Source organism: Jatropha curcas, chromosome 6 (assembly GCF_041381405.1).
Source record: "Jatropha curcas cultivar XTBG-Jc1 chromosome 6, XTBG_Jcur_1.0, whole genome shotgun sequence".
NCBI lineage: Eukaryota > Viridiplantae > Streptophyta > Magnoliopsida > Malpighiales > Euphorbiaceae > Jatropha > Jatropha curcas.
Window position 1 is genome coordinate 29,158,818 of NC_143156.1, and position 13,725 is coordinate 29,172,542.

Genomic DNA, 13,725 nt, shown 5'->3' on the forward strand with positions numbered 1-13,725 from the left:
TTATTTCTAATAAATAAATTTTTCTTTAAAAATCGCAAACTATAAAGCTTTTCTTTTTTATTTTTTATTTTTTATTTAAGTAGTAACTAATGTAAAAATATTTAGCCCTAAAGTTCGAAAATTTAAAAAACGCCCCCCAAACAAAAGTATAATTTTACAAAAGGGCCCGCCGAAATGAATCATTAATCCACAAACTACTCTGACGTGTCAAATCCTGATTGGCAACTTGAGATATTCAAAACCAAAAATATCATTAGGCGGGTATTTAACTGACGCTCTAAAGGATTATCCGTTTTTGTTACTCCCAAGAAAAAGAAAATTTGAGATAAGAGTGCTATACCAGTCACCTAAATCTGCCAATTTCAAACCAGAAACATTCTCTTTTTTGAAATATCAATGGATTTAGGGATTTAGGGTTTAAATCAACTGAACGTATCTTTTTCTTGTTTTGTGGACGCTAAAAGATGAGTATTTTGGCTACTTTTCAGGGGAATTTTAGCCCATTTTTGTCATTATCACCGAAGTGCAGCTCTTGCTCTAATTGTCAGCTCCACTCACGGCCATTTTTAGCTTCTTCGGGTATTTATCGTCGGAAGAAATGGTGTCGCTTAAGGGATTTCAAGTTGCTGAATGTCTCAAGGTAAGTAGAATCTGATGTTTCTTTGAGTAATTAGAGCTTATTTTAATTCTTACCTGAATGGCTAATTCTAGTGCTTTAAATTTAGATTTCAGGAAAAAAGAAGGATTCTTTGTAGAGTTACAGAGACGCAGACCGAACCAGATAGCGATAATGATAAGGTACTAATGTTAATAAATTTTCTTTGGTGTTCTCCTTTTTAATTCTCTTTTATTTGGATGTTTTTTGTTTTTGTTGTTTAAGCTTATGATTTCTTTTTACGTTTTTGTTCCTGGCCAATAGTTGAATGCTTGCATTGTAGTGCAGAAGTTAAGGGGTTGAATAATTGACATTCCCTTGATCCCTTCCTTTTCAGCTTGATAATTTTATTAGTATTTACCTTGGAGGATTTGCTTGCACATAAGCTATGGTTGCATGATACGAGACCAGGGTAAGTATTATTGCATTGAAAAAATTCAAGTCCAAGGTGCTGATAATTGGGAGTTCAAGTTTAGGAATCTTCAAGTTAGCATTACCTTTACTTTTATGGCTTATGCTGAACAGAATCTTAATTATGCCGTATCAATCACTATATTGCATAGACTTGATTTAGTGGGGTGGGGGAAAGCAAGGTGGGATTTGCAAGGTTCATTTGTTATCATAGACTGCAATTTTCTCTTTCTGATAATGAACTTCGTGCACCATTGGCATAAACACAAAAGTGATGTGTGGACAAGGACATACTTGCGAAAATACAAACATTAAGACTTTGTTATATGAATGCTTTAATTTTCATGAGCAAATGATGCTTTTTATTATTTCACGTTCTTGTTTCCTTTGACACTATTGTGCATGGTTGATATAATTTTGGATTTGGCTACATCCCTGCAGGAAAAAGAAGTACATGAAGGAGGAGAGACACCACCTGCCCCTGATTTGCTTGAGCAAGTCAATTCCCAGCCTGATTCTGAGCCTACAGTCATAAATCAAATAAACAATAAAGATGTAGAAATTAATGCTGAAGGTGGCACCCAGGTACTTGTTTTAATATGGTATTGAGATTTTGTATTTGGTAGATTATTTATTTATCTCATCAGTGTTTGGACTTGGAAACAATGTTTATTCCACACTAATGGATGAAATTCACTTGCATTGCCTTCCTCCTGTAACTAGTATGTATTTTGTGTTTTTGTTTGTTTCCTTCTCTTAAGTGAGTGAGGATGTGCGTCTTTAAAGCTATTCCGGGTAGCAACAGTCAAAGTAGATGATGACCTATTGGCTTCAGGTCATCGCATAATGATGATTTTGACTCTTACTTTACACAGCAAGTTTGTTGCATTGAGTTCATGTTTCTTGATATAAAAGGTTCATGTCAGTTTCTTGGTTTGGGGAGAGGACTCTGATTTTTAGTTCCTCTGGTCCTTACTGTGTTAAGTTACCATTTGAAACAGGATCTCGACAATGTAGAAGTTGCTAGTGGGTCTCCACTTCCAGGTGTGAAGGTGATTATAGGTGCTAGAAGCTTTCCAACTTAGAGGAAGAATCTTCTTTCAATGTCTTCTTTCTTACACCTTTTAATAATTTCCTGAACAGCCCCAGCAATTCGATGAATCAATCAGGATTCCTAAGAAAACAATTGATATTCTTAAGGATCAAGTATTTGGCTTTGATACTTTTTTTGTAACAAGCCAGGAGCCATATGAGGTGAGCTATTTAAGAATCAAGTATTTGGCTTTGAGGTTAGAAATTGTAGTTGTTTATTGAAGCGTTTTACAATTGTATGTTTCTTACTTTCAATGTTTTTAAAAATTCTTTAGCACCCATATATAGAAATTGAATCTCTCTTTCAGAGGAGTTAAGGAGACCTACATTCTCCTCTTTCTATCGAGTAATCTTCATTATATGGCCCTTTCAGTTAAAACGTTGGTTTGTTGTTTTGCATTGTAGGGTGGAGTCTTGTTTAAAGGAAACCTGAGAGGGAAGGCTGCTAAAAGCTATGAGAAGATAGCAAACAGGATGCAGGTTCATTTTTTACTTCTATCTCGTTTTCCCCTTCAACTTTTTTATGAAATTATTCTTACTAGAGTTCAATATCTCCACAATATTTAAGCAGAATACATTTGGGGATGAGTATAAGCTATTTCTTCTAGTTAATCCGGAGGATGATAAACCAGTGGCTGTAGTTGTTCCAAGAAAGACTCTGCAGCCTGAAACAACAGGTGGCTATGATTATGGATCTCTAATCCAGCATACTACTTATTCTAAAATTTCCTGTCCAGAATGTGAGGACAGAAATCTATTGAATATATATTATGGTCTTAAACTAGAATGGTTTTGGGGTTATTTCTTTTGCAGCTGTCCCAGAGTGGTTTGCGGCTGGGGCATTTGGACTTGTTACAGTTTTTACATTACTTCTCCGAAACGTGCCTGCATTACAATCCAACTTACTGTATGCAATTTCTTTATACCTGTTTATCATTAAATTAGTTTGATATGCATGAAATTTATTTGTATATGTTATTGAATTTAGATTGATATGAACCATCTTTCTTCCTTGAAATAATGAAATTAGTTAATTGTAAATTCACCATTGTGCCCTAACTTTTCAATTTGTTTTTATGTACTAACTATTTGTCTGTGTCAGTAAGAAGTAATTCCAATGTGTTTTTCATGGTTCCATCAGGCATGTTTTTTAAGAAAACTGTTTCTTCAGCATTGTTAGGTCCATTTTCTGGGGAGAATTCCTTTATCTTCTTCTCTTTTTCTTGGCCTTCCATAATAATTTGTTTATTCTAACAGAAGTTTCTGAGATGTCTCTTATCATTTACTTTTTAGTCTATCATCGTGTTTTGCAATATTGGTCTGCAATGCAATATTGTACTCATTCTCTTTGATTAGGACTTCTTCAAAGAGTGAAAGTTGTTATGGTTTTCTTTTTCTTACTAAAACATTAATAATTAAAATGCCCCAGGTCAACTTTTGACAATCTAGAGTTGCTAAAGGATGGCCTGCCTGGAGCCTTTGTGACTGCACTTATTCTGGGGGTACATGAAATTGGCCACATATTAGTTGCAAAAAGCAATAATGTTAAGCTGGGGGTGCCATATTTTGTTCCGAGTTGGCAGGTGATATATAGTTTCCCTGTTCTAATCTATAATTAGGAAAAAAAGAAAAAAACCTTTTTTTTTCCTTTTACTTCCAAATGGATAGCTTGCTGCCAGGGTGATAATTAGAAGCCATAATTTCTACTGCATGATATTTTTCCTTTTTCTGAATCAATGTGCATGGAAGATCTAATGAACTGTCTTGCTGGGCAGATAGGCTCTTTTGGTGCTATTACAAGGATAACAAATATTGTGCCTAAACGTGAAGATCTTCTGAAGGTTGCAGTAGCAGGACCCTTAGCTGGGTTTGCCTTGGGTCTTGTTCTTTTTCTTCTAGGATTCATCTTACCACCTAGCGATGGTATTGGCCTTATTGTTGATGCTTCTGTCTTTCACGATTCATTTCTTGCTGGGGGCATTGGTAAGCGCTTTTTTCTATACAACATTTCATTAATGCTTCTTTATCATTAAAAATAAAAATTAGGTGGAACTTCTTCTTCATGAATAGTTCTCAGATCATACCACCGAATCTGGATAAACTTCTTGCTTTCATGTATTCTACTGTGGTTACCCATCTCAATGATTGTGTACTTGTGATGATTTTCAATTGCTTCAGTAAATTAGAGATGAAAAATCTAGACTTTGTTTTTTTCTCTTTGTTTCTAGCTAAGCTTCTTCTAGGTGATGCACTGAAGGAAGGCACTCAAATATCTGTTAACCCACTTGTAATATGGGCATGGGCTGGACTGCTTATTAATGCCATCAATAGCATCCCTGCCGGAGAGCTTGACGGAGGACGCATTTCTTTTGCCATATGGGGAAGAAAGGTATGTCATTCCAAGTTCAAGATAGCTTTTGGAATCGCATTTTAAATGCTTTATTACACGACCACAGAAGCTCTGATTAATATGTTGAATATCAAATATGGAAGAAGTGCTATATATCAATCTAGTTTTTCATTTGACAGGCATCAGCTCGCTTCACATCTTTCTCAATCATCTTGCTTGGGCTATCATCTCTGTTTGATGATGTAGCATTTTATTGGGTAGTTTTGATATTCTTCTTACAAAGAGGGCCAATCTCTCCACTCTCTGAGGAGATCACTGATCCTGAGGAAAAATATGTTGCTCTTGGAGTTATGGTTTTGCTCTTGGGATTGCTGGTATGTTTGCCATACCCTTTCCCTTTTACAGATGAGGTAATTTCTAGTTTCCAGTGATACAGTCTCCCTATACACCATAAAAACAAAAACTTTAGGTCTATCTGAGTATGATATTTCTTAGGCAAGTCTTGGCCAATAAATTAGGTTAAATGTAAATGATATTGATGTAGCATTAAAGATTTGCATACAAATGGCTCGTTACTATTTTCCTTCCCCTTTTTTATTTGTTTTTTGAATTTTATTAAAGCAAATAAATTATTTTTTCAACTGGTTTTAACACTTGCAAAAAAATTACTTCTATTGAACATCTATCAAATAATTGAAAATTGCATAAATATGTTCTAGATAGATCATTATTGATCCAACGCTTAAACTACCATTTTAAAACTGCTTGAAGAGAAGTTGTCGCAAAGAATTTACAATTTTTTGATATCAATTGGGATATAGCTATGAACACACTAGTTGTTATATTTTGTTCTACTTATTAATATATCAAATAAATTGGAATGAAATTTTTTTTCTCATGCCAAATTTCTGAGGAGTTGATTTATTTATAACCTTAAGTAAATTAATCAAATACAAGTTCAATCTTGGACAATGCAAACTTATAGAATCCACAGTTTTGCACTCCCATGAGTTGTGGGCTGGGTCCGAAGACCGATACCATCAGCAATCCAATGTCTAATAAATTCTATTAAATTTTTATGAATTTATCTTTGAAAAAAAAATTGTAAAATTTTATGAAATTGATTTATATCAAACAAGCACGTAAAGTTAATTGAAAAATGAATTTTCTAAGGGTTAAATATTTTTGGGTCCTTAAATTATGATCAAATTAATATTTAGGTCCCTCAATGTTTGAGTAATTATTTTGAAGGATCTAAATAATGCTACCGTTACATTGTGAGGTCCTTCCATCCAAAGTCCTACATTTTTTCTGCTTATATGGCTGAAAAGCGAATAACTATTCAAACGTTGAGACCTAAGTGTTGATTTAGTCATAATTTAGGGACACGAAAATATTTAATCACCCACTTAATATTCTCTTTTCAACTCATATAAACGGAAAAAGGTAGAAATTTGGATGAAAGAGCCTTACAGTGTAACGACAACATTATTTAGGTCTTCTAAAATAATTATTCAAACGTTGAGCGACCTAAGTGTTAATTTGGTCATAATTTAAGGACTCAAAAATATTTAATCCATTTTTTAATAAAGAAAGATTAACGTACCATGTTTCTTACAAAATCTTTTGAAGAACTCTTTTTTTTTTTAACCTGATTTTCAAAATCTCATTTTGGATATTCTAGATTTATTATGTTTAGACTATTGATTCCACAAACATTATTTCTTCATATTAAGGAATTTATGAGTTCAGAAAAAATTAAAGTTTTTTTTTTCATGTTAATGAAATTTTAGTGTCAAAAGTAAAATTTACGAAAAATCTGTTAATGTAATTTACAAATTACATAAGACTTGTATTATTTTTCAAAAAAAAAAAAAAAAAAAATCCATTGCTTAAACTAAGACTTAAAAAGTTTTAGTCCAAGAAAAGGATTTTTCCTTTTTAGTAATTTCTCTTATAACAAATTAGAATAATTTTTTAAATTGTCATTTATGAAATTTTGTTAATTTTTCTTTTTTCATAAAATAATTTCTCGATTTTAAAATATAAATATTCTAGTCCTCAATTTTTGATATTAGAAATAAAGGATCATGAAAAATGATTTTTGTATTTAACTGATGTGAAAGATAAGAAATTGATAGTTATATTTCCAACAAACGGAGGCCCTCCCCTCCTAAATGCTACATCTCGTGAAAATTATCAATGATTTTTTCCATAAATTAAATTATTCTTTCATATATAAATTGTATGACTTTCACTTTCTATTGGTAATGTATTGTTTAATGTTTACTTATTCTCTTTTTTTTTTTTTTTTCAATATGCCAATTAAGTGTAGCCTGATTGATTTTTCAAAGTCACTCCAATTGTATACTCTATAATATTATATCGGTTCATTCGATAAAATTTTCAAAGGGAGAAATATCATTAAGTTTTTACCTTCTAATTCATATTTCTACCTTATCCAAGAACAATTTTTTTTATACATGGGAGGCCTAAGGGTCGGAATAACGCTGTGGGCTATATATTTTGAATAACATTCACCAAAGAAATCAAGACCTCTCGTTCATTATCTCCTATGAGAGGTAAGAAGACTAATCAAACCACACATGATTGACTTTGTCCAAAAACAATTAAGATACCCTTTACTACAAATAAAAATCAGTAAATAATAGGTAAATTTTATTTTCAAGATTTGTCATTTTTGTGAAATGAAAAAAGCATGACCATTAATGTCACTATGCTGATCACTAATTTAAGTGATGGTGATGTCTTGCATGAAAACTTCACTGGGACACGGAGAGTGGTGATTTTGATATCATGTTTGTCTAATATGATATGCATGTTTCATGTGATTTCAATATTAAGATAAATTATTTTAAAATTCTTATTCTTCACATGAAAAGCAATTTTAGATATAATAATAATGACAGGTCTCTATCTCCTCATTCCATTTTATACATCCTTCAAAGAAGAATCCATAAAAGAGAGATGGAGATACAAAAAAGAAAAACAACCTTCTCTCATGGATTTCTATTGTCAATTTATTATATACTTTTATAGACATGGAAAAAGGTAAAAAAAAAAAAAAATGAACAAAATATATAACAAGATATATAGCTAATAAAGATAATTTTAGAGCAAATTGCACCTTAATAAAAAATTTTGAGGATAATTTAAACTAAAAAAAAAATCAATTTTGTAATTTTTTTTTTGAATAATAAATTCAGAGGTAAATCAGATTTTATTTTAAATCCTTCTTACGAGATCTCATAGAAAATAAATTAAAAAGATAACCAATGTGAGTGAAAAGGAGTCAGGTATTTTAACTAAGAGGTTAAATATTTGATCCTTGTAAATAGAGAAAATATCTAAAGGAAGCGTTTTTTTCCTTATGAGTCCGATGCAGTCCAAGTAGTATTAAACTTAATTGAATTGGTTAGGGACATTTGTGATATTAAAAAAAAAAAAAGAAATTAAAAGGATTTGGTCACATGATATATGAAACAAACTCTCTTTGGTAATCCTATAATACTTGCCATTTGCTACTCCTAAACACTTGAAGCATCCAAATGTAGCCCTCAAACCTCCCCTCATAACACTCCCAATTACATGAAGCATCCAAATGTTAATCCCTAAAGCATAAAAAAATCTATATTCTATATAAACGTGGAAATAAGGGAGAATAATAAGATTTCAATAATATATTTAGAGAATAATGAGATTTTTAATAGTGTCCGTACTATAATTTAAAATATTTTAAAATAAGATTATTGATAACCAATTAAATTTTATTTGAAATGATTTGATTTCTTTTTTTGGGCACCTATTAGGGTTTCAAGAATCTGCATACATAAATTAGTGGATGAAAATAAATTTAGGTGTTGGATTAAACTTTATTTTGAGACCGCTTTACTGTATAAAAATAGCATTACAAGTAGTGTTTAAGGCAAAATGTAATGTAAATTAACCATTATATTTATTTTAATCTAAATAAAAACTTGTATTTTAGTATTATATAAATAAAAAATTAACCAAACACCTTGATCTTTAGGGTTGTTGTTTGGTATTTTGAAAAATTATAATTTTAAAGAAACACTTATCTTTTTTTTAAAAAAAAAAATTCATCGGAGGTCGATGGGTTAGAATAACACTTCAGGATATACAATAAAAGGAGTAACCCTCCTCTTGGCTCACCAAATTGGTAAAAATAACTATGGTAGATAAAATTCAAACTTGAGACCTCTCACTCCTCGTATAAATGAGAAGGCCAGTCAGACTACCACCTGATTGGCCGCAGAAACAATTATCTACGCCTAGGCCTAGTGTGTATGCCAATCTACATCTAATATATGATTCTATCCATATATTAAGCCAATTTAATAAAATACATGATAACAAACGAAGTATGAGATGCCTTTTTACTAAGAAAAATAAATAAATAATAATAAATAATGTCAAATTCTTAAGATGACAATTAATTATTAACTTGATATACGAATAGGTTTAAATAACATATATAGGCAAGTAATTTTCATAATTTGAATTATAATATTTTTTTATATTCCCTCCTTTATAAAATAAAATTTATTTTAAATTAATTATTTTATTTTAAAATATAAGTCGTTTTTAAGTATTTTAATAAATAATAAAATGAAGTTTTTTCAATGATTTATTTAAATTAGATACAATAATCATCTTTATAAATTACTATTAATTTTAAGATAAAATATAATTTAATCAAATTAATTTTTAATTTTATTATAATTTAAAAAATTAATTATTTATTTAACTTTTTTAAAAAAAATTTAAACCATTTATATTTTAATATCTGCGGAGTGTTTAGTAAGAAGGCGTACGTAGGTAGGCAGGGGCTCGTGGCTAACTCCAAATATGGCCGTTGCCAATAATTAATTTTTAAACAACGTGACTGATTGAAATAAATATGGAAGTTCCCAGCCCCCCGGTTGGTCCTAACAGAAAATTAGATAAACTTATCAATTTGGTACAAGCTTTGTGATTGTGACACGTTGGACCACTACTAAGTGCAATATGGACCCACAAAGCCAATCAAAATATAGCTTGTCATTTGGTTGTAGGGCTAATTAATAGAAAATTTTTTATGAAAAAGTTATATATATATATATATATATATGGATTTCATTTTTTTTATTTATGAGTGTAAATCAAGATAATATCTTTTGAATGAAAAAAAAATTTTACTAAATTAGTAATATTTTCACTGGAATGAATCGGTGGAGTCAAATTCGGGACTTTCAAAAATTACATATTTAAAAAAATTTTAAAACAATCAATCAAACCATATATTATTAATAGTCGTGAAAAAAATAGTTACGATTTAGCGTCTATAATATACATATTATGTTAGTTAAGATATCAATTCCAAAATTAATTTAACAATCCATATATTTTATAACTGTCAAATTATATAATTTTCCTCAATCAATTAAAATTAAGTAAAAATAATAATAAATGTAAGATTTAAAAATTGCGTTCTGGTTAGCATTTTTTGCTGCTCCTCAATCCTCATTATTCATCTTTTTCTTTTTTTTTTCTTTTTTTTTTTTTACTTTATAATTGAAAAATTAACAAGTTAGCAAAAGGTTTATGTAATTGGGAAGGCATAAGATAAAGGAGTTACCAAATTTAACTTTTAAAAATAGATACTCTAACTAACTAGTATGATATGCTATAATATAATAACTAAATAGTAACAAAAATTTAGCAAAAGAGGGTAATAGTTGGACGAAATATATTAAAATAAGATATTATTATATTAATTGTTGAAAAATTAAATTTTTGACCCGTGTATTTACTATAATAGAAAAGTTAATAATAATTCACTCATCTAAATAATTAAGAAAAAAAAAAAAAAAAGAGTAAGAAGAAGGAGCACGAACGTATACATATATATGAATGGACGTATATATGTATTGTAAATTTAATTGATTAGACTATGACTTTATTTATTTCTGAAAAATAACTCAGCGGGAAATATGTTTTTCTTTTTAGATTTTCTTGATGTTTGAGGATTTTTAAGAAAATTAATTAACGGAAATTACTTTCCTAATGAAAGGAAAATTAAGTAATTTTTTTAAAAAAATGATTTCTCATTATTAGGAGAGGAAAATATTTTTTGAATATTGTCAAACTTATTATAACATTATAAATATATTTATTAATTTATTAATCATCGATAGCCATCATTACATATTGCCAATTACCACTAGTCACCGGCCACCACTACTGGTCACCACCAATTATCATAATTTTATCTCTTTTTTTTTGCATATTTTTCTTATATTTAATAACAAATTTTTATAATTATAAATATTTTTTAATGTCTTTATTTAATTTTCAATATTGCAATCAAAAATGGAAAGTAAGTTGAAAACTGTTTTGTAAAAAATACATTTTCCTTAATTTAAAAAAAAAAATTCCTAAAAAAATATTTTTGAAAGATAAGTTATTTTTCAAAAAACAATGGAGTATTGAGCTGAAAATTTCTCAATTTTGAAAATAACTTTTAAGATTAAGATCATTAAGTCAAAATTTAATGATAGATTGAACTATATATCTACCGAATGTATTATATTACGTAAGGTATTTTGCTTCTATTGATTAAGTAATTTATTAATTGATATGTAAGATTCATGAAGCATTGGAAAGGGAAAGAAAAGGAAATGACATAAGTAATTAACAACGCTCTAAAATTTAATTTAATACCTTTCATTAAAATGGATATGATATTTTTACCCTAAAATGGAAATATATCTACTGTCTAAATCTTTTTAACCTAACAACTAATACATCATTATCATTATATATATATATATATATATATATATATATAAAGGAGTATAAGGATGTTGACCCGACGCTCTAATTTAGAGCTTTTATGAATTTTCATATAATAAATCTTTCAAAATTGCTCTTTAATTTATGATTTTTAAATACAATAGCTTTAAAGTTCTCTTATGGTTTTAAATTCTCAATTAATTTAATATTATTAGATTAAGAATGTTTGGGATAAAATTATATAAAATTAATTTTGAGATAAAATTTTAATATTAAGTTTGTTCTATATTCATATTGCAGGTGAAAAAAGGTATTAATTATATGAATTTTGGACTAACAAAAGTAAAAATTGATCAAAAATAAATATTTGCAATTTATGTCATTTTTTCATGTGCCTTAATATAACAAAATGATAACATAGTCATTTTAATTTAAAAAATTTTTTTACTTTTTATTTTCTTTCATCTTTATCTTAACAATCATGTTTCACTTTAATTAAAATAAAATATTGTATTTCTACATGTAATATTTAAATTTAAATAGTGAAATATTATAAAATCGTGAGAAGCACGAAAAATCTCCTTAGATGTATAATAATTATGAATCTTTGTTGTCTTAACACCTCGTATGGTTTTACTTTTGTACAGAAATACTCATTTCTATATGCATACAGATTTTCAATGACATGTGGCAATTGAACCTGCTATAGCAGGATATTTAACCTGATCATCTATTTTTTCTAAATTGTTTTAAATATATTTAATTTTTCTTATGATTTCTTTTTTCTTTTTTTTTTTTTAAATGGTACAAATCAATACATATTATCTCAAATTTTCATTTTACTTTTTTAGAACAAAAGTATTTTTAGTAAAAAAAAACAATATTAGACAAAATATAATATTGGAAGACTTTTGAAATTTAAAAATATATAAACATAACAAAAAGTCATATTAATTTGAACGAACAAAAATTATATTTTATGTATAACTTAATCTTTTTTAATTGATTATAATGATGTAGAATCTTGAATTAATTTTAATGAGTATAATTACATTTTAATGAGTATAATTTTACCCTTTAAATGATATAACTATTACCTTCTTAAATGAAAAACTAAACAGAGTAGCTAATTAATCAAAAATAACCTTTTATTTTCATAAATAATCTAATTTATACGTAGCTTTTCATACTTTTAAGATTGAGAATTAAAATATAAAAGTTAATTGAATTAAAAATCACCATTTATAAGTCAAATTTATTTATATAACTTTATTTTTTGATATTATGTAACTTATCTTTACACACATGAATGCCATTTAATATTTAAAATGTGTCAATTATTCAATACTAAAAAAGAATATTTCATAAATATAAAAAATATCAATAGAAAATGTAAGTAATAATAATTAATGCTATAGTTATAAAATATAATAAAAATTAAAAATAGTGAAAAATTAACTATTAATAAACTAGCGTGAATTTTGTTTTTGAAAGATGAAATAGAAACCGGAAAAAACTTTAGAATATGTTTGATTTGACTTCAATTAAATATACTTTTAACAGAAAATAATAGATAAAACGACGTTTAGTTTGATTTACAAGTTAAAATTACTTATTTTAAACTTACTGGTTAATCAATTTAAAATATTACATTATCCTAATACTTTTTTTTAAATGTTAACATCACTCTTGTTTTAACAAACTCTTAAAATTTTATTTGATAAATTTATTTTTCTGATAAATATAAAAAATTAAAATTTAGTTAAAAATTTAATCTATTAGTAACATTTACGTAATTTTATTAAATATTTTAATTATCTATTTTAAAATAAACATATAAGCTTAAAAGCTTAAAATAAACATTAGGGGTGAGCTGAAAGTATGCGAATATATGTCGAGCTGGCGGCTATCGCTTCTTTTACCTTAGATATAATTAATTATTCATAAGATACAATGGCGGAATTAGGGGTGCGCAGTAGTAGCCTCCGCTTTGTATGTATTTTTTCTATTTCAAAGAATTGATATATATCAAATATAAATAAATATGGATAAAACTCGTTTATGTTCGGTCTATATTTATTTATAAGTTAAATTAATGAAAATAAAGATTTTATAAAAAGTATTCTTATTTTATTTTTTCTTAAAAATAGTCAAAATATCTTTATTTTTACAAAAATTACTATTTTTTCTTAAAAATAGTCAAAATATCTTTATTTTTACAAAAATTACTATTTTTTCATTTCTTTCATTCATGCGAGTGTATTGACCGAGTCCAGGCAAGAATACACTGAGTGCATCCAAGATTTTAATTTGAAGTGTCAAATTTGAGAATCGACGGTTCAACAGTGGCCCCACTATTTTCCTCACCCTGCTTTGGTTTGGAGTCTATAAATTAAGAAGA

The 13,725-nt window shown here is 27.9% G+C and overlaps 1 protein-coding gene across 1 annotated transcript; it reads left to right on the plus strand.

The window, feature by feature from the left end:
* The first annotated feature begins 286 nt into the window (after nt 1-286).
* On the plus strand, nt 287-5,097 carry EGY2 (ethylene-dependent gravitropism-deficient and yellow-green-like 2). The gene is made up of 12 exons (XM_012232293.4): nt 287-640; nt 726-798; nt 1,508-1,651; nt 2,068-2,118; nt 2,210-2,320; nt 2,564-2,638; nt 2,730-2,835; nt 2,972-3,065; nt 3,588-3,741; nt 3,934-4,141; nt 4,387-4,547; nt 4,688-5,097. The coding sequence occupies exons 1-12, from the start codon at nt 465-467 to the stop codon at nt 4,937-4,939; spliced, it is 1,605 nt and encodes a 534-aa protein (XP_012087683.1). The 5' UTR covers nt 287-464; the 3' UTR covers nt 4,940-5,097.
* The last annotated feature ends 8,628 nt before the right edge of the window (nt 5,098-13,725 follow it).

Coding starts and splice junctions, on each gene's coding strand:
- EGY2 (XM_012232293.4), top strand. CDS start 465: ATGAGTATTTTGGCTACTTTTCAGGGGAATTTTAGCCCATTTTTGTCA. Junction 1,652..2,067: donor ATGCTGAAGGTGGCACCCAG/GTACTTGTTTTA, acceptor CATTTGAAACAG/GATCTCGACAATGTAGAAGT. Junction 4,548..4,687: donor TTGCCATATGGGGAAGAAAG/GTATGTCATTCC, acceptor TTCATTTGACAG/GCATCAGCTCGCTTCACATC.